The sequence below is a fragment of the Heteronotia binoei genome, chromosome 17, assembly GCF_032191835.1.
Source record: "Heteronotia binoei isolate CCM8104 ecotype False Entrance Well chromosome 17, APGP_CSIRO_Hbin_v1, whole genome shotgun sequence".
NCBI classification, from domain to species: Eukaryota; Metazoa; Chordata; class Lepidosauria; order Squamata; family Gekkonidae; genus Heteronotia; species Heteronotia binoei.
In genome coordinates, this window is record NC_083239.1 from 46,124,542 (window position 1) to 46,141,887 (window position 17,346).

A 17,346-nucleotide genomic window follows, 5' to 3' on the forward strand; every position below is an offset into this window, starting at 1 on the left:
AGTGGGCTGCCGCCGGGTGCAGGACTTCGGCTTGTTTACTGGTTGCTTCCTTTGCAGGGTGTCCCCCCCCCCCCCACGCACACACGCACTCTTTTCTTTCTGCTCTTTGCCTCTCGCTTGGTGCTACCTTTCTTTTCCTCCAGTCCCCTCCCTGCTTCGCTGCTCCCTGACGCAAGCAGTGCCCTCGCTCGCCCTGGCTGGCACCCAGCAACTCTCACTGCCTGGGCTAGGCCTCACACCTGAGCCTCGCCCTCGCTCGCGATGGCTGCTATCCTGCCGCCGTCGGGGCCTGCCCGGATCCCCCGGTGGATCTCGGCCCACCGCTCCCTGGAGAAGGCCCTGCAAGGGCTGACGAAGCTCCAGCAGTTGGTGAGCCAGCCCCGGCTGGGGCTCCGCAACAGCCCGCCCTACCTGCCCCACATTCTGCCTCAGGTGCACCAGCACCTCAGGCTGGTGAGGGAGCAGTCGTGGACTTGCGAGGCCCAGCTCTGGGAGGAAGGAGGATACTTTCGCGTTTACCTCAGCAACCTGCTGGAGAAGATTAAGCAAGCTGTCCGGCTTTTCAAGAGAGACAAAGAAGAGATCTTCCAAGAAGGTTCGGCTTCCAGGTAAAAAAAATAAAAACAAATAAACGAGGATTTGAGGGTTTTTTCCTGCTGCAGGGATGTTGCCACATTGTCTAAGGCAGGGGTGACCAAACTTGCTTAACAGAGGAGCCACAGAGAATAGACGTCAGATGTTTGAGAGCCACAAGACTCTCGCTTTACTCTGCTCTGGTAAGAAGACCTCACCTGGAGTATTGAGTTCAGTTCTGGGCACCACATTTTAAGAAGGATGTAGACAAGCTGGAAGGGGTCCAGAGGAGGACGACGAAGATGGTGAAGGGTCTGGAGACCGAGTCCTATGAGGAAAGGTTGACGGAGCTGGGGATGTTTAGCCTGGAGAGGAGGTGGCTGAGAGGTGATAGGATCCCCATCTTCAAGTACTTGAAGGGCTGTCATCTAGAGGAGGGTGTGGAATTGTTTTCTGTGGCCCCAGAAGGTAGGACCAGAACCAATGGGTTGAAATTAAATCAAAAGAGTTTCCGCCTCAACATTAGGAAGAACTTCCTGACCGTTAGAGCAGTTCCTCAGTGGAACAGGCTTCCTCCTCAGGAGGTGGTGGGCTCTCCTTCCTTGGAGTTTTTTAAACAGGCTAGATGGCCATCCGACAGCGATGAAGATCCTGTGAATTTGGGGTAGGTATTTGGGGGTTTCCTGCATTGTGGGTTGGACTAGATGACCCTGGAGGTCCCTTCCAACTCTATGATTCTATGAAGACACAAACATCAGATGTTTGAGAGCCACAAGACAGGGGGGGAGGTGGAAAGAAAGTAACTTTAACTTCAAATGCATTCTTCAAGCTGCTGGCTGGCTTGGCTTGGAGAAGTGATTTAAAGAGAGAAATGCCTTCTCCAAGCCAGCCGACAAGGCAGTAAGGGCTTTGAGAGCCACACAATATGTCTGAAAGAATCTCATGTGGCTCCCGAACTGCAGTTTGGCCACCCCTGGTCTAAGGGGTGTGTTCTAGCCTGCACCCCAGGGAAAGCTGCACCTGTTGGATTTCAGCTTGGCCGGAGAAACTTGCCTGGAAACAAAAAATTAAAAAGGAACAGGTTTGTTGGTGTTCTAAAATAATGCAATCTGGTTTACAAACCAGAGCCCTGATATTGCCCTTACGTGATTTTGGTCCCCTAACCAAAGCCTTGAAAAGCCTTGTTTCGGGGCACTGGTCGCTCACAAAAAGCTGCACCGCCTGCATTGCTGTCTGCAAACACCCATAGATACCTATGCAGGATTTGAGATTGACTAGTAGTGGTCTATTGCCAGCGCATGCACTGGGTGGCAGGGTGAGGCCCAAGCGGCAGGGCTTTGTCGGCAGTGGCCCCCAAACCATAGGAGGCTCTCCCAATAGAAGTGCTGTTTACCCCTCGTCTTTTGGCCTTCTATGTAAAAAAACTGTCCTTTCCAGAGGCTTTTAAAACTGGTTCATGCCACAGAAGTCTTTAAGAAATTCTTTCCAGTGTTTTTTTTTTTAACAAGCTGTTTTAAACGGCTTTTTAGATCTTAAAAAAAAAAAAACTTTGCTGTTTTTAAACAGTGCTGCTTCAGTCTGCAGTTTTTTTACTGTATTTCCATTGCTTTTGGCCTCGGTGTGTTTTAATTTAAGCTGACTCCGATTTCCATTTGCGTTTTTCTCCTATGCTGCTCGGTAGTACCCCTTTGCAGAAGAAGGGGAAGTTATAAAGGATATCAACAAATAAACAGATCGAAGAGGAATCCTTTAAAACTAAGGATATTTCTTTACCCTGATCCTTGAAAACAGAGACAACGGTGTTTAAAACAAAAGGGATCCAAATCATTTTACTTTCGACTCCAAAATTATAAAATATTTGCCAGGTGGTATGTGACTCCCCATAGACTTTTCAAGGGGAAGGTAAAGGCGGACCCATTATATTGGAAAGGTTGCGGTCAACTGGGAACATTTATCCACTGCTGGTGGGAATGTCCGATGGTAAATAAATTCTGGAAATCTATCCTGGAAATAATATCAAAAATAGTAGGGGTTGGTATCCCATTTACACCCGCAGTGGTTCTGCTAAATCTATGGCCTGACCAAGAGCTTTCAACCTTAAAAAAAGAACTAGTCGCACTACTTTTACTTGCTGGTGAAATCACTATTGCCACTTATTGGAAACAAGCTAATAGCCCTCCACTTCAGAACTGGTGTAACAAGGTGTGGGATGTACTAATTCATGACAAGTTGATAACAACTATTACATTGCTAGACAATGTAAAGGCGGGAGACTGGTTCCTACAAAAATGGCTTGACTTTCTTGAATACGTGAATAGTACTGACACCATATTTGGGAAACTACCGGCTAAATATATGAACTTTATGATTTATTAACCTTTGATTGGATGTAAATCACTGACTTAAGACTCATTGATGTGTATGCAACATATGATGTATTTGTATCCAAACGCTAACTAGAAATACCTGATGTGACTGTACATACAATGTTTTTGTTGTGGTTCCCCATGGTGGGAGTTATTTATATAAATTTTTTCAATAAAATTTAAATTAAAAAAAAAAGGGACCTAAGGATAAAATAGGTCAGAAAGTTGAGAAAGAAAACATGTTTTTTCCCCTTAAGATCAACCACAAATTCAATAGCAGTCCATTTCTAATGCATATATCCAACATTTAGTAACGCAGTAGGGTTGCCAACTCCTAGCTGGGAAATTCCTGGAGATTTGGGAGCAGAACTTACAGAGGTCAAAGTTTGGGGAGGCAGCTGAAGTCGCACAGAATGCCATAGAGCGGGGGTGTCAAAATCATTCGTTTTGAGGGCCAAACATGACATAAATGAGACCTTGTTGGGCCAGGCCGTGTGTGTACCTATGTTAGGTAGCAGAAATATAAACTTTATAAAGGGCACAGACAACACAGTCGTTGGTCTTAAAGGTGCTTTCTTTGTATCTCTCCCGTGGGATCCAGGGAACTAGGCAAAGGAAGCTCTGGCTCTTTCCGTCCTTCCCCAGGGGGCCAGGAGGGGGAGGAGCCTCAGCCAATAGAAGGAAGAGAGGCTTGGCTCAGTAGCTCTGCGCAGGGCCGGATTAAATCCTGTGCAGTCGCCAAGGCAGTCAATATCTTGGGGGGCCCCTTGCAAATTATCTCAGAGTCTGATTGCCCGCCCCACCGCCCACAGCCCCCGCTGCAGCCTGCAGGCCCCTTCTCAAAAGCCCCTTTGACAAAGCTGTGGGGGAGAGGCAGACTTGGCAACAACGCAGCAGCAGCCACACCAGGCAAGTCAGGCAAAGAGCAGCTCAGTTGCTGGCTGCACGTGCAAGCTGGGAGGGCTGCAAGCAGGGCGGAAATTGGGGGGGAAAGCCAGCCCCGGGCCTAAAGGCGTGGGGGGCCATAGGCCAGTACCTGATTGGTCTAATTGTTAATCCAGCCCCGGCTCTGCAGTGCGATTCAGAGAGCCTGGCAAAGCAAGCTCTCCCTCCCCCTCCCTTCCTCCCCAAGGGAGGAGCCTCAGCCAATGAAGAAAATAGAGACTTTGCTCTGTAGCTCCTGTGCGATCGAGCAAGTTGTAATGCAGAAGGAAGCAAGAAAGAGGGAGAAGGAAGCAGATGACAGCCCGTTTTGGGGGGCCTGATAGGAGCCCTCTGGGGGCCTCTTTCGGCCCCCCAACTGCATGTTTGACACCCCTGCCATAGAGTCTACCCTCCAAATGCAGCTTTTTTCTCCGGAGGAACTGACCCCTGTCACCAGTTATAATTCCACGGAGTTTATTTATTGTTTTATTACTTTCCACTTTTATCCTGCCCTCTCCGCAAGTTAGGGTTGCCAAGTCCAATTCAAGAAATATCTGGGGACTTTGGGGGTGGAGCCAGGAGACATTAGGGGTGGAGCCAAGATCAAGGCTGTGACAAGCATAATTGAACTCCAAAGGGAGTTCTGAACATCACATTTAAAGGGACGGCACACCTTTTCAATTCCTTCCATAGGAAATGATGAAGGATAGGGGCACCTTCTTTTGGGGCTCACAGAATTGGACCCCCTGGTCCAATCTTTTTGAAACTTAGGAGCGTGGTGAGCCGCCCCGCTGCTGCCGCCTCTTCTCCGCTCGCCGTGGCTGCTCCTCCAAGATGGGCTCAGGCTGAGCCCATTTCAGCAGCCACGGCGAGCGGAGAAGAGGCGGCAGCTGCGGGGCGGCTCACCACGCTCCCCGGCGCCGTTTCCCCCTCCCCCCTAGCTCCACCCCAGTGTCTCCTGGCTCCACCCCCAAAGTCCCCAGATATTTCTGGGGTTGGATTTTGCAACACTAATCTGGCCTCCCTTGGCCCAGGGATATTCAGCTGGTTCTTTCCAGCTGACCTCAGCGCTCTCTAATAATAATAATAATAATAATTTATTTATATCCCGCCCTCCCCGCCGAGGCAGGCTCAGGGCGGCTAACAACATGTCCATACAGTAATTTATACAAAACTTTAAAATCAACATTAGTCTTAAAACCATTCCAATTTACAATTAACATAAATTGGTAATAGCAATAGGCATTTCTGGTGCTATTCTGTCGGCTGGCATGACGGCGAGCGTCACTTAGGCGAGAGTCACTGAGATGAACCCATCAGCCCATCAATCCTTCAATCAGCAGTCGGCAAAGGCCATCCTGAACAGGGTGGTCTTGCAGGCCCTGCAGAATTGGTCGAGGCTCCGCAGGGCCCGCACCTCTTCTGGGAGCTGGCTCCATAGGTGTGGAGCTGCAATAGAGAAGGCCCGTGTGCCTTCTGTAGTTTCTCTGGGGTTCATATGGGGAAAGACGGCTTTGGGAGAGGGATTTCACCAAGAATCTATGGTCCCTCTTTTTCATAATAATTATTACTAACAACATGTTTTTATCCTGCCTTTGCAATGTCCACTCCTTCGGCATCAGTCAAAATGCAAAATAACGGTTGAAAACCACACCGTCCCCGATGCAGCTGGGAGAAAGAGAGAGAACGCAACTTAATTGTAAGGAGGAGGGGGGTGGGAATTCTTCAGTGCCCACCGGTTTGGAAGGCAGAAATCAGGGAGATCAGCAGAAGCCCCCTCGCAAGTGAAAGTATTAAAGCTCTCCAGGCAAACCTGTGTAGAGAAATAATCTTGCAGTTAGTGTACCGCAGCCGAAAAGGGGGTTTCAGGCAGCATTTACCCACCTTACTTCTGCCAATAAGAGTATGCTGGGCCTCAGAAGCCCTATTTTCCCCCCCCCCAGAGAGATTTGGGGGATACCGTTTCATTTCTTTGCATACACATGGTCCACAATCAACTCTAACTGTGAAATCTTTAAATAGGAAGCCGGTATATCTCATCTCGACTGCGCTTGTATATGAATGCAGGTGCATAATCCTAGAAACTCCACACAGCACCTAGTTTGTGAAAGCTACTACGATGTAGGGCAGGGGTGGCCAAACTGTAGCCACATGTGGCTCTTTCCTACATATTATGTGGCTCTTGAAGCCCCCACCGCCCCATTGGCCAGCTTGGAGAAGGCATTTGTCTCTTTAAATCACTTCTCCAAGCCAAGCCAGACAGCAGCTTGGAGTTAAAGCATCTGAAGTTAAAGTTGCTTTCTTTTTACCTCTCCCTCCCTCATCAGTTTTCCTTCCTCCCCTCAAACATCTGACGTTAATGTCTTGCAGCTTTCAAACACCTGACATTTATTCTATGTGACTCTTATTAACAGCAGCAGCAAGCCTTTATTGGCATAAAACAGATTTAGCAGTAAAATAGCAATATAAATAATATAAAATCCTAGATAATAGAGTACATAGGGAGCTAATATACATAAAATAAGTAAAATATATATGAGTCGAGTTTAAATAATTGAAACAAATAAAATGTGGTCATTCCAGAACCAGTCTCTGTCGTATTTCCATGGCCTGTTGAAGAAATCTAGCTACCGTTAAAGTTACCTCAGAGCAAGTGTCATTTAAGTTTGTGGACTTTGCCTGAATCAGCACAGCCCAACATATCTGCTAAAATATCTTTCAGGTATATACAACGACTCTTATGTTAAGCAAGTTTGGCCACCCTGATAAAGGGATTTACGGTTGCCAGTCCCAGCCTGGAGAATTCCTGGAGATATGGGGGCAGTGAAGGGGGGGCTTTGGGAGAGGGATTTCACCAAGAATCTATGGTATACCATAGAGTCTGCCTTCCAAAGTGGCCATTTTCTCCAGAGGGAACCAATCTCTATATTCTGGATATCAGCTGGAATTCTGGGAGAACCAGGCCCCTCCTGGAAGTTGACAGTTTAGGATTCAGAGACCTGGGTTTGAATCCCCACTCTGCCATGAAATTGAGGAGCCCCAGTCTCAGCCAAGCAGAGTTACTCTCTCGGTTCAGCTCGCCGCTTTGCTGGGAGGTTATAAAATGGAGGCAGTAGAACCGTATAATGCCGTCCTGAACTTGTTAGAGAATGGTGGGACCCATTCAAATAGCTGGCTGTTTTCTGCACTGCCACAGTGAGGCCTAGTTAGGACAGTTTTAGCTGACCGCCATTTTTTTTCCTAATAAAGTTTTAGCCGAAAGAACAAGCAAAGAAAAATAAACAGAGGAAGAGGCGGTGTCTTTGCTTGTGGCCTGTGTGGCCTCAGGTGTGAGATATGATAGGAACAATATGGAGTTCCTGTTTTCGTGTATGAAAAGGACAAAAGGCCAGCTTGATCATTTGACCAACATCAATGTCTGGGCAGCAATGGAGCGTGGGGCGGGGGGAGCACACTCTTCCAGGTGACAAGAGAAGAGACTGTGTGTTAGGGCTAGGGTTGCCAATCTCCAGGTGGGGGGTGGAGGTCTCCTAGAACTACTTCTGATCTCCAGACGACCAAGCTGAAATGCCAGCCTCCAGGTGGGACCTGGGGATCCCCCGGAATTACAGCAAACTACGATCACTTCCTTCAGAGAAAATGGCTGCTTTGACGGGTGGACTCTTTGGCATTGCACCCCACTGAGGTGCCAGTCTTCCCTAGGCTCTACCCCCAAATCTCCAGGAGTTTCCCAACCTGGATCTGGCAATCCTGCCCCCTACGCCAGATTCAATTCAAGAAATATCTGGGGACTTTGGGGGTGAAGCCTGGAGACTTTGGGGGTGGAGCCAGGAGACACTAGAGTGGAGCCAGGAGCAAGGATGTGGCAAGCATACTTGAACTCCAAAAGGAGTTCTGGCCATCACATTTGAAAGGACTGCAAACTTTTTAAAATGCTTTCCTTCCATAGGAAACAATGAAGGATAGGGGCACCTTCTTTAGGGGCTCACAGAATTGGACCCCCTGGTCCAATCTTTTTGAAACCTGGAGAGTCTTTTGAGGAGAGGAACTGGATGCTATGCCACAAATTTGGGGTCTCTACCTCAAAACACAGACACCCCCCCTCACAAAGCCCCAGATACTCATGGATCAATTCTCCATTACACCCCATGGGAATTGGTCTCCGTGGGGAATAATGGAGTGCCCAGCAGACATTTCCCTCCCCTCCCCTTCTTTCTGATGACCCTGAAGTGGGGGGAGGGCCTCCAAACTGGGAGATCACCTGCCCCCACCTGGGGATTAAGGAAACAAAAAGCAATAAACCCCACGTGAAAACCAGCTTCTATATCAAATTACACAACAAGAAAAACCATTCACATATAAAAAATTGTATTTACTTTCATCAAAACAACCATAATACTCAGTCCTTAGAACAAAAGGAAGCATTAACACCAAGAGTTCTTTTCCTTTCTATGGTAAAATTGTCCAGCTCTTCCATGTAATCCTGGTGTGATATTCCAAATGATGAATGTCTCTCAATGGATGCAGCCAAAGAATTCAGTTTTCAAAGAGGAAAGGGACAAGGTTGTACTAATACCCTTGTTTTGCAAAAGCTTTTTCAATCTACAAAAAAACCTCTTGGCAGAGAACTTCATCAAGCTGCAATAAACCTCTAGTAGAGAGCTTATTCAAGCTGTAATAGACATCTTAGCAGAGAGCTTCTTCAAGCTGCAATACACCTCTTAGCAAATTCTTACAGCAAAGGCAAGCATAGCCCAAATGTTTTCTAACTGAACACCCAAAGGTGGGAGGGAGGGAGGGAGGGAGGGAGGAAGGAAGGAAGGAAGGAAGGAAGGAAGGAAGGAAGGAAGGAAGGAAGGAAGGAAGGAAGGAAGGAAGGAAGGAAGGAAGGAAGGAAGGAAGGAAGGAAGGAAGGAAAACAGATGGGGGAGGAGGGAGCGAGAGGTGGAAAGAAAGCAATTTTAACTTCAAATGCATTCTCCAAGCCACTGGCTGGCTTGGCTCAGAGAAGTGACAAAGAGAAACAAATGCCTTCTCACTGGGGGCTTGAAGAGTCACACAATATGTGTGAAAGAGCCACATGTGGCTCCCGAGCCACCGTTTGGCCACCCCTGTTTTAGGGTTTTGTGTTTGTTTGTTTTTAAGAAAAACATTTCTGTTCAAAAACAATTAATGACAGCTGGTGCTACGCAAGAGGTAGTGCAATGTTCAATGCTTGCAACTCTTTCTCTCTGCGATTCTCTCCCGCTGGGAGAATTCTTGCCAAGATCTGCAAATCCTTTCAGACTGACATGTGATGGCCCAGGATGTTTGACTGACGGACTGAGCCCTTCTCTTCCTCCTTCTCTCCCTCAGGAGGAACCTGACGAAACTTTCCCTGATCTTCAGCCACATGTTAGCCGAACTGCAGGCGCTGCTTCCCGAAGGGAGAGACCAGGGAAGCACCTACAAGCTCAGCAAGCCAGAAGCGCAGATCTTCTGGAGAGAAACGTGGGGCAGCAGGTGAGACATAAGCCAACCCTCCTTCCCGGGCCCTGGGCTCCCTTACATCTGCCTTTTCCTCTTTCCCCTCACCCCAACAGCAGGGTTGCCACCAAAGTTCCCTCTAAGCTGCAGAGTCTTGTGAGCAAAAATTCTACTTCGTGAGCGACTGGCATTCAAGTCGTGAGCTGCTGCAGAAATTCTTGTGCTCTGGGGTCACCCTTCCTGAGCTAAGACAAAAAATGTGTGAGCTGGAAACTAAAAATCTGTGAGCTAGCTCACACAAACTCAGTTTAGAGGGAACACTGGTTGCCAGCCTCCAGGCAGAGACTAGACATCTCCTGAAACTACAGCTGATCTCTAGGCTGCAGTTTCCCTCTTAGGGTTGTGTAGTGTCTTGAGGTTTTTGGTAAGCACCGCGTGATTAGGCAATGGCGGCGACCGGGGGACGTTCCCGGGTCGCCCTGTACAGCGTGGGAAAGTCTCCGCCAATCAAGATCTGTGGCGGGAAGTTCAACTGTCCAGGATTGAGCTGGCCAGCAGGAGGGTTGTTCTGGGATGCATGTATATAAAGCAGGGCCCGGCCGCGTGTTCCCCAGTTCCTGTGATGTACCATCCAATAAAGTACATTGCCTTCAACACATCTCGTCTCCGAGTACATTACAGGTTGCCAATCCCCAGGTTTGCCAATCCCCAGAGGATCCCTCGGTTTGGAGGCCCTCCCCCCACTTCAGGGTCATCAGAAAGTGGGGGTGGGGAGGGAAATGTCTGCTGGGCACTCCATTATTCCCTACAGAGACTGATTCCCATAGGGTATGTAGAATTGAAATGCGGGTATCTGGGGCTTGGGGGGGGGCTGGTTTTTGAGATAGAGGCACCAAATTTTCAGCATATCATTTGGTGCCTCTCCCCAAAATACCCTCCAAGTTTCAAAAAGATTGGACCAGGGGGTCCAATTGTATGAGCCCCCAAAAGAAGGTGCCCCGATCCTTCATTATTTCCAATGGAGGGAAGGCATTTAAAAGGTGTGCAGTCTCTTTAAATCTGATGGTCAGAACTCCCTTTGGAATACAATTATGCTTCTCACTCCCTTGCTCCTGGCTCCACTCCCGATGTCTCTTGGCTCCACCCCCAAAGTCCCCAGATATTTCTTGAATTGGACTTGGAAACCCTAAATAGCAGGAAGCCCAAGGATCGGGGGGGGGGGGGGGGCGGGGAGGGCAAACCTGCTTAACATAAGAGCCACATAAAATAAATGTCAGGTGTTTGAGAGCCACAAGACAGGAAGGAAGGAGGGAAGAAAGCAAATAGTTGGGAGGGAGGGAGAGGTGGAAAGAAAGCAACGTTAACTTTACATGCATTTTCCAAGCCTCTGGCTGGCTTGAAGAAGTGATTTAAAGTGACAACTGCCTTCTCCAAGCTTGCCAAAAAAAGCAGTGGTGGCTTTCAGAGCCGCACAATACGTGTGAAAGCCATAGTTTGGCCACCCTCGCCATGGACGCTATGTTATAGAATCATAAGGGGCCTCCAGGGTCATCTAGTCCACCTCCCTGTGCAATGCAGGAAACTCACAGATCCCTCCCCCTAAATTCACAGGATCCTCATTGCTGTCAGATGGCCATCCAACCTCTGTTTAAAAACCTCCTATATCAGGGGTGGCCACCGGTAGCCCTCCAGATGTTTTTTTTGTTGCCTACAACTCCCATCAGCCCCAGCCATTGGCCATGCTGGCTGGGGCTGATGGGAGTTGTAGGCAAAAAAAAATCTAGAGAGCTACCGTTGGCCACCCCATCCTATATTATATTACAGTATTGGGAAAAGTACAGAAAAGGGCAACTAAAATGATTAGGGGGATGGAACACTTTCTCGATGAAGGAAGATTAAAGAGATTGGGGCTCTTTAGTCTGGAGAAACGATGGTTTGGGTGAGGTGTGTGACATGATAGAGGTTTACAAGATTATGCGTGGGATAGAGAAGGTGGAGAAAGAAGTCCTTTCCCCCTTTCTCACAATGCCAGAACCCCTAGGCACTCAATAAAATTAAGGAGCAGTCAAGTCAGAACAGATAAAAGGGAGTCCCGCTTCACCCAAAGATCACATGGAATTCACTGCCGCAGGAGGTGGTGGCAGCTACAAGCGGGGATTAGATAAACACAGGGAGCAGAGGTCCATCAATGGCAGTTAGCTGTAAGGTACAGATGGAATACTATGTCTGGGACAGTGATGCTCTGTATTCTTGGTGCTTGGGGAGCAATATCGGGAGGCCTTCTGGAGTTCTGGCCCTCCCGATTGCCCTGGGGTTTGGCCACTGTGGGACACAGGGTTGCCAAGTCTAACTAAGAAAATACCTGGGGACTTTGGGGGGTGTGGCCAGGAGACTTTCCCATTCCCTAATATAAAGAAATAAAAATACAGCAGCATAGTTCTCCTGAATGCAGTTATTTCCTCATTTCCCATTAGCTTGCTGCTTCCTTTCTCTCTCACACACACACACACACACACACACACACACTTGGACTGAATGGGCCATTGGCCTGATCCAGCATGGCTTATTTTATGTTCTCTTATGCTTGTGACCCCTGAGCTGTTGTATCTCAGATCTGATCCAGGCGGGCAGCAGCGTTGGTCTGAAGCAACAGAACGAAGTCGGAGTCCAGTGGCACCTTGAAAACCGACCAAGTTTTATTCGATGTGTGAACTTTTGTGCGTCGAAAGCACACTCGTTGGATGAAGTGTGCTTGGCACATGAAAGCTCACACTTTGAATGAAACTTTGTTGGTCTCGGGGCTTTTTTTTTTGAGCAGGGATGCACAAGAATGCAGTTCCGGCTGGCTTGGCTTCAGGAGGTGCGGCTTAATAGGCAAATAAGTTCCTGCTGAAACACTGGTGATGTCCGGGGGGGGGGGGGTGGTCTGATATGCAAATGAGTTCATGCTGGGCTTTTTCTACAAAGAAAACCCTGGTTGGTCTTAAAGATACCTCTTCAGTCCAGCTTAGTCCTATATCGCGGATCTGTTGACAGACCTGTTCTTCACGGGTTCGTCTAATTCCCTTTTAAAAAGCGATCTTTGCTGCAGGCCATCACATCTTCCAGTGATGAAATCCCTCAGTTTAACTGTATTCTATTTAATTGGGGCCCTTCCAAATCATCACATGCCTCCAAGGGTGCATCTGCAGCACAAACCAAACCGGTTTTATAGTCATTCTGTGTTTCCAAGGAACCCTGGGAATTGTAGTTCTGCGAAAGCAGTCTAGGAGGCGTCACCAGACTACGGTTCCGAGGATACTTTGAAGACACCCCCTTAGTCCCACTGACACAAACCCTCTAGGTTTGCTTGGGAAGTATGCCTTATATCAAAGCTAGGGTTACCGTATTTTGAAAAGCAAAGAAAAGACATTTTTCTGGACTGACTACTTCAAACAAGTTATCACCAGGACTTTTTTTTTTTTTTTAGATAAAGCTCAGCAGGAACTCATACGAACATAAGAGAAGCCATGTAGGATCAGGCAGTGGCCCGTTCAATACAACACTCTGTGTCCACACAGTGACCAAAAACCCCAGGTGCCATCAGAAGGTCCACCAGTGAGGCTAGGACACTAGAAGCCCTCCCACTGTTGCCCCCCCCAAGCACCAAGAATACAGAGCATCACTCACCCCAGACAGAGAGTTCCATCCATACCCTGCAGCTGATAGCCACTGATGGACCTCTGCTCCAGATGTTTATCTGATCCCCTCTTGAATCTGTCTATGCTTGCAGCCGCTGCCACTTCTTGTGGCAGTGAATTCCATGTGTTATCACCCTTTGGATGAAGAGCTCATTTGCATATTATGCACACCCCCCTGACATCACCATTGTTTCACATAGGGCTTTTTTGTAGAAGCAGCCCACCAGGACTCATTTGCATCTTAGGCCACACCCACTGATGCCAAGCCAGTCACAACTGCGTTCCTGTGTGTTCCTGCTATAATATATTAAAAAGCCTTGCTATTTAAGCTGTACTGATTGCTACTTACTAGGAATATTCCTAACCTTCCAACTCAAAAGAGGACATTTTCATCGGGGGGTTTTAAAAAAAGAGACCAAAAGAGGACAGACACCAAAAGAAAAAAAGAGGACATGTCCTTTAGAGAAAGATGTCATCTGGTAACCCTTATCAAAGCCGATATCCCTGGGTTCAGGTGTGAAAGACAGCTCTTGTGCTTAGGGGATGCACAGTGGAAGGGCTTCTAGCCCCACTGGTGGACCTCTTGATGGCACTTGGGTTTTTTGGCCACTGTGTGACACAGAGAGTTGGACTGGATGGGCCATTGGCCTGATCCAACATGGCTTCTCCTATGTTATGTTTAGGCTTGCCAATCCCCAGGTCCCAGCGGAGGTTCTTCCGCTTTCCCAGGCTCCTTCCCACCCCCAGTCAGCTGGCCAGCGGGGGGAAGCCCCACCCCCAGAGGACCATGTGCCTTTCCACCTCCGGAGGCTTCAGTCTCTGATTGAAAGGCTTCCTCTTGGGATGGTGTGTCTGTGTTACTTTAAAGAAGATGGCAGCAACTCGTGAGTAGAGAGGCCAATCCCTCACTTCAGAGTCGCCAGAAAGGGAGAGGGGGAGTCTGTTGAGCACTTTATTATTTCCTATGTGGAGGTTGATTCTCATAGGGTATAATGAAAAATTGATCTGGAGGTTTCGGGGGCTCTGGGGGAGCTGTTTTTTGAGGTAGAGGCACCAAATTTTCAGTATAGTATTTAGTGCCTCTCCTCAACGTACCGCCCACGTTTCAAAACTATTGGACCAGGGAGTCCAATTCTATGAGCCCCAAAAGACGGTGCCCCTATCCTTCATTATTTCCTGTGGAAGGAAGACATTTAAAAAGGTGTGCTGTCCCTTTAAATGTGATGGCCAGAACTCCCTTGGAGTTCAATGATGCTTGTCACACCCTTGTTCCTGGCTCTGCCCCGATGTCTCCTGGCTCCACCCCCAAAGTCCCCAGATATTTCTTGAATTGGACTTGGCAACCCTAGTTATGTTCTTACGACCTATCAAGCTGTCCCGGTTCTGTTCTCCGTAGGAACTTGGTACCCTGGTCCGAATTCCGAGAAGGACTCCATCGAGTGCACCCCGTGGACTCAGGCCCCATGGCCATCGCCTTAAAGTCCACCATCGACCTCACATGCAACGGGCACATCTCTGTCTTTGAATTTGACATCTTCACTCGCCTCTTTCAGGTACGCGCGAAGCCTGGAAACTTGCGTGCATGAATTGTTGCCAAGGGTGAAGGATTTGCTGGACTTCTGAGCTTTCAAGTTTAAAAATAGCCCAAATAAGGACGTTTGAAGCAGTTTTGACATTTCGGGTTTATCCCGTTTGTGTGTAGACTTGGAAGCCAAGTTTTGTTTTGAATTATTATTTTATTTTCTCTCCAAAACCCGAAAAAGCACAAACGAGATACAAACAAAGCCAACAACCATCACAACAACAAAACTAATCAAACAACATAACGTAAATCAGGATGGAGAATGCAGCCTCCATACATTCAATAGTGCACAACCCTATATCATTTTCACCATTATTTGTAACCTCATTTATCTCAACATATTAACTTATTATGCACTGAATAAATATTAAATAGATCCACATACTATTATTTACATTTACATATCCAATTATTTCTATTCTGTTCCCAACATATTTGGCAGAAGGAAGAAGAAAAAGAAAACAACATTCTAGAGAGAGGGGGGGGGACCACTCTCACCCAACTGGGAGATCCACTACTAAGTGAGCAACCCTTTTCTTTCTTTCTTTCTTTCTTTCTTTCTTTCTTTCTTTCTTTCTTTCTTTCTTTCTTTCTTTCTTTCTTTCTTTCTTTCTTTCTCTCTTTCTCTCTTTCTCTCTTTCTCTCTTTCTCTCTTTCTCTCTCTCTCTCTCTCTCTCTCTCTCTTTCTTTCTCTCTCTCTCTCGTTTCCTTTCTTTCTTTCTTTCTTTCTTTCTCTCTCTCTCTCTCTCTCTCTCTCTTTCTTTCTCTCTCTCTCTCTCTCGTTTCCTTTCTCTCTTTTCTTTCTTTCTTCTTTTCTTTCTCTCTCCCTCTCTTTCAGAAAAGCTGTTGAGATCCAACCCTTTGCCTGGTAAAATGTGCAGCACGTCAAGCAAAAGGAACAGGGGTGGACTTTTGATTTTTAAGGCAGGCTTGTCTACTCATTTCTGAAGGCTTGGGACCTGCGGGTTTCACAGGTGGGACAGGCATCGTGGGCAGGCTCTCGGCAACCAAAGAGTCTGTCAGCCCCGCTTCGTAGATGGCTTTTATGCAGTGATGATCTAGCCTCTGTTGCTGCAGAGTGCTGCTGACCACAGAGCAGGATGTGGCTAATCTAGGTCAGTAGCTCCAGGCGGCCAAACGTGGGCGGCAGGACAGAGGGAGGGCGGTCAGCCTGTCAAGGCAGAGGAGCAAAGTTTCCGTTGACGATGACAAACAGGCAGGGAGGACTCGTGAGTCCCTTGCCGTGTCCATTGCAATGGATCCCTTTTTAACAGAAAGTTATGTGCAAAAGTAAGAGCTAGATCTGAGTCCAAGCTCATTTAGGGTATAAGTTAGGGGTGGCCACGTGTGGCTCGTGAGCCACGTGTGGCTCTTTCACACATATTGTACAGCTCTCAAAGCCCCCACTGCCCCATTGGCTGGCTTGGACAAGGCATTTCTCTCTTAAAATCAGGGGCCTCCAACCCCCGGGCCATGGACCGCTACCGGTTAGGGTTGCCAATCCCCAGGTGGGGGCAGGGGATCCCCCGGTTTGGAGGCCTTCCCCCCGCTTCAGGGTCGTCAGAAAGCGGGGGGAGGGGAGGGAAATGTCTGCTGGGAACTCTATTATTCCCTATGGAGATTTATTCCCATAGAAAATCATGGAGAATTGATCTGCGGGTATCTGGGGCTCTGTGGGGGGCTGTTTTTTGGGGTATGGGCACCAAATTTTCAGTATAGCATCTAGTGCCTCTCCCCAAAATACCCCCCAAGTTTCAAAAAGATTGGACCAGGGGGTCCAATTCTATGAGCCCCAAAAGAAGGTGCCCCTATCCTTCATTATTTCCTATGGAAGGAAGGCATTGAAAAGGTGTGCCGTCCCTTTAAATGTGAGGACCAGAACTCCCTTTGGAGTTCAATTATGCGTGTCACAGCCTTGATCTTGGTGCCACCCCTAATGTCTCCTGGCCCCACCCCAAAGTCTCCTGGCTCCACTCCCAAAGTCTCCTGGCTCCACCCCCAAAGTCCCCAGATATTTCTTGAATTGGACTTGGCAACCCTACCACCGGTCCATGGCCTGTTAGCAACCTGTGTCCTTTACAAAGTTTATATCTCTGTCACCTAATCTTAAATAGGTACACACATGGCCCTGCCCAGCCCGACAAGGCCTTATTTAGGTCAGATCCGGCCCTCATAACAAATGAGTTTGACTCCCCTGCTCTAAGGTGTTTCTGGATTTGAATCTGGAGCTTTGACTCTCAGAAGCTTCTACTCCCCACCCCCCAAATCTTGGTCTCCAAGGAGCTACCGGTCTTGATCCTGGCTCCTCTACTGCAAACGAATAGCTACTCTCTGAAACCGTGCAAAAACAAGTTAATTGCCTATACAACATAATATATATAAGACTGAGGTGGTCAATAGGGGAAGGTAAAGAGTTAGGAATGAATCTGTATTAGTCTCCGGATCTTGTGCTTGGACACCGGATCTCCCATACTCAACCACTGAAATTGGCTAAAACCTCTGTGAATTCCCGATCTTGGTCCTTTGCTTTTTGGTAGAGTTCTCCCCACCCTTGTGCCTGCATGAAGGGGAAAACTGCACCAGTTGGATTGCTGTCCATCATGCAGCAGCTAAGGGTGCAGGAACTGTGCTGAAAAAGACAGCAACGTTCACCCCAGTAACAGGCAACTGAGAGCCAGTTTGGTGTAGTTGTTAAGTGTGCGGACTCTTATCTGGGAGAACCGGGTTTGATTCCCCACTAGCAGCTGCTGGAACG

General features: G+C 48.0%; 1 protein-coding gene across 1 annotated transcript in view; it reads left to right on the forward strand.

Moving 5' to 3' along the window:
* The first annotated feature begins 261 nt into the window (after nt 1-261).
* CBLC (Cbl proto-oncogene C) overlaps nt 262-17,346 on the forward strand; it is a 41,879-nt gene continuing 24,794 nt past the window's right edge. The window contains 3 exon segments of the mRNA XM_060257740.1: nt 262-608; nt 9,219-9,365; nt 14,406-14,562. Of these exon segments, the coding sequence (XP_060113723.1) occupies nt 262-608; nt 9,219-9,365; nt 14,406-14,562 (651 nt within the window).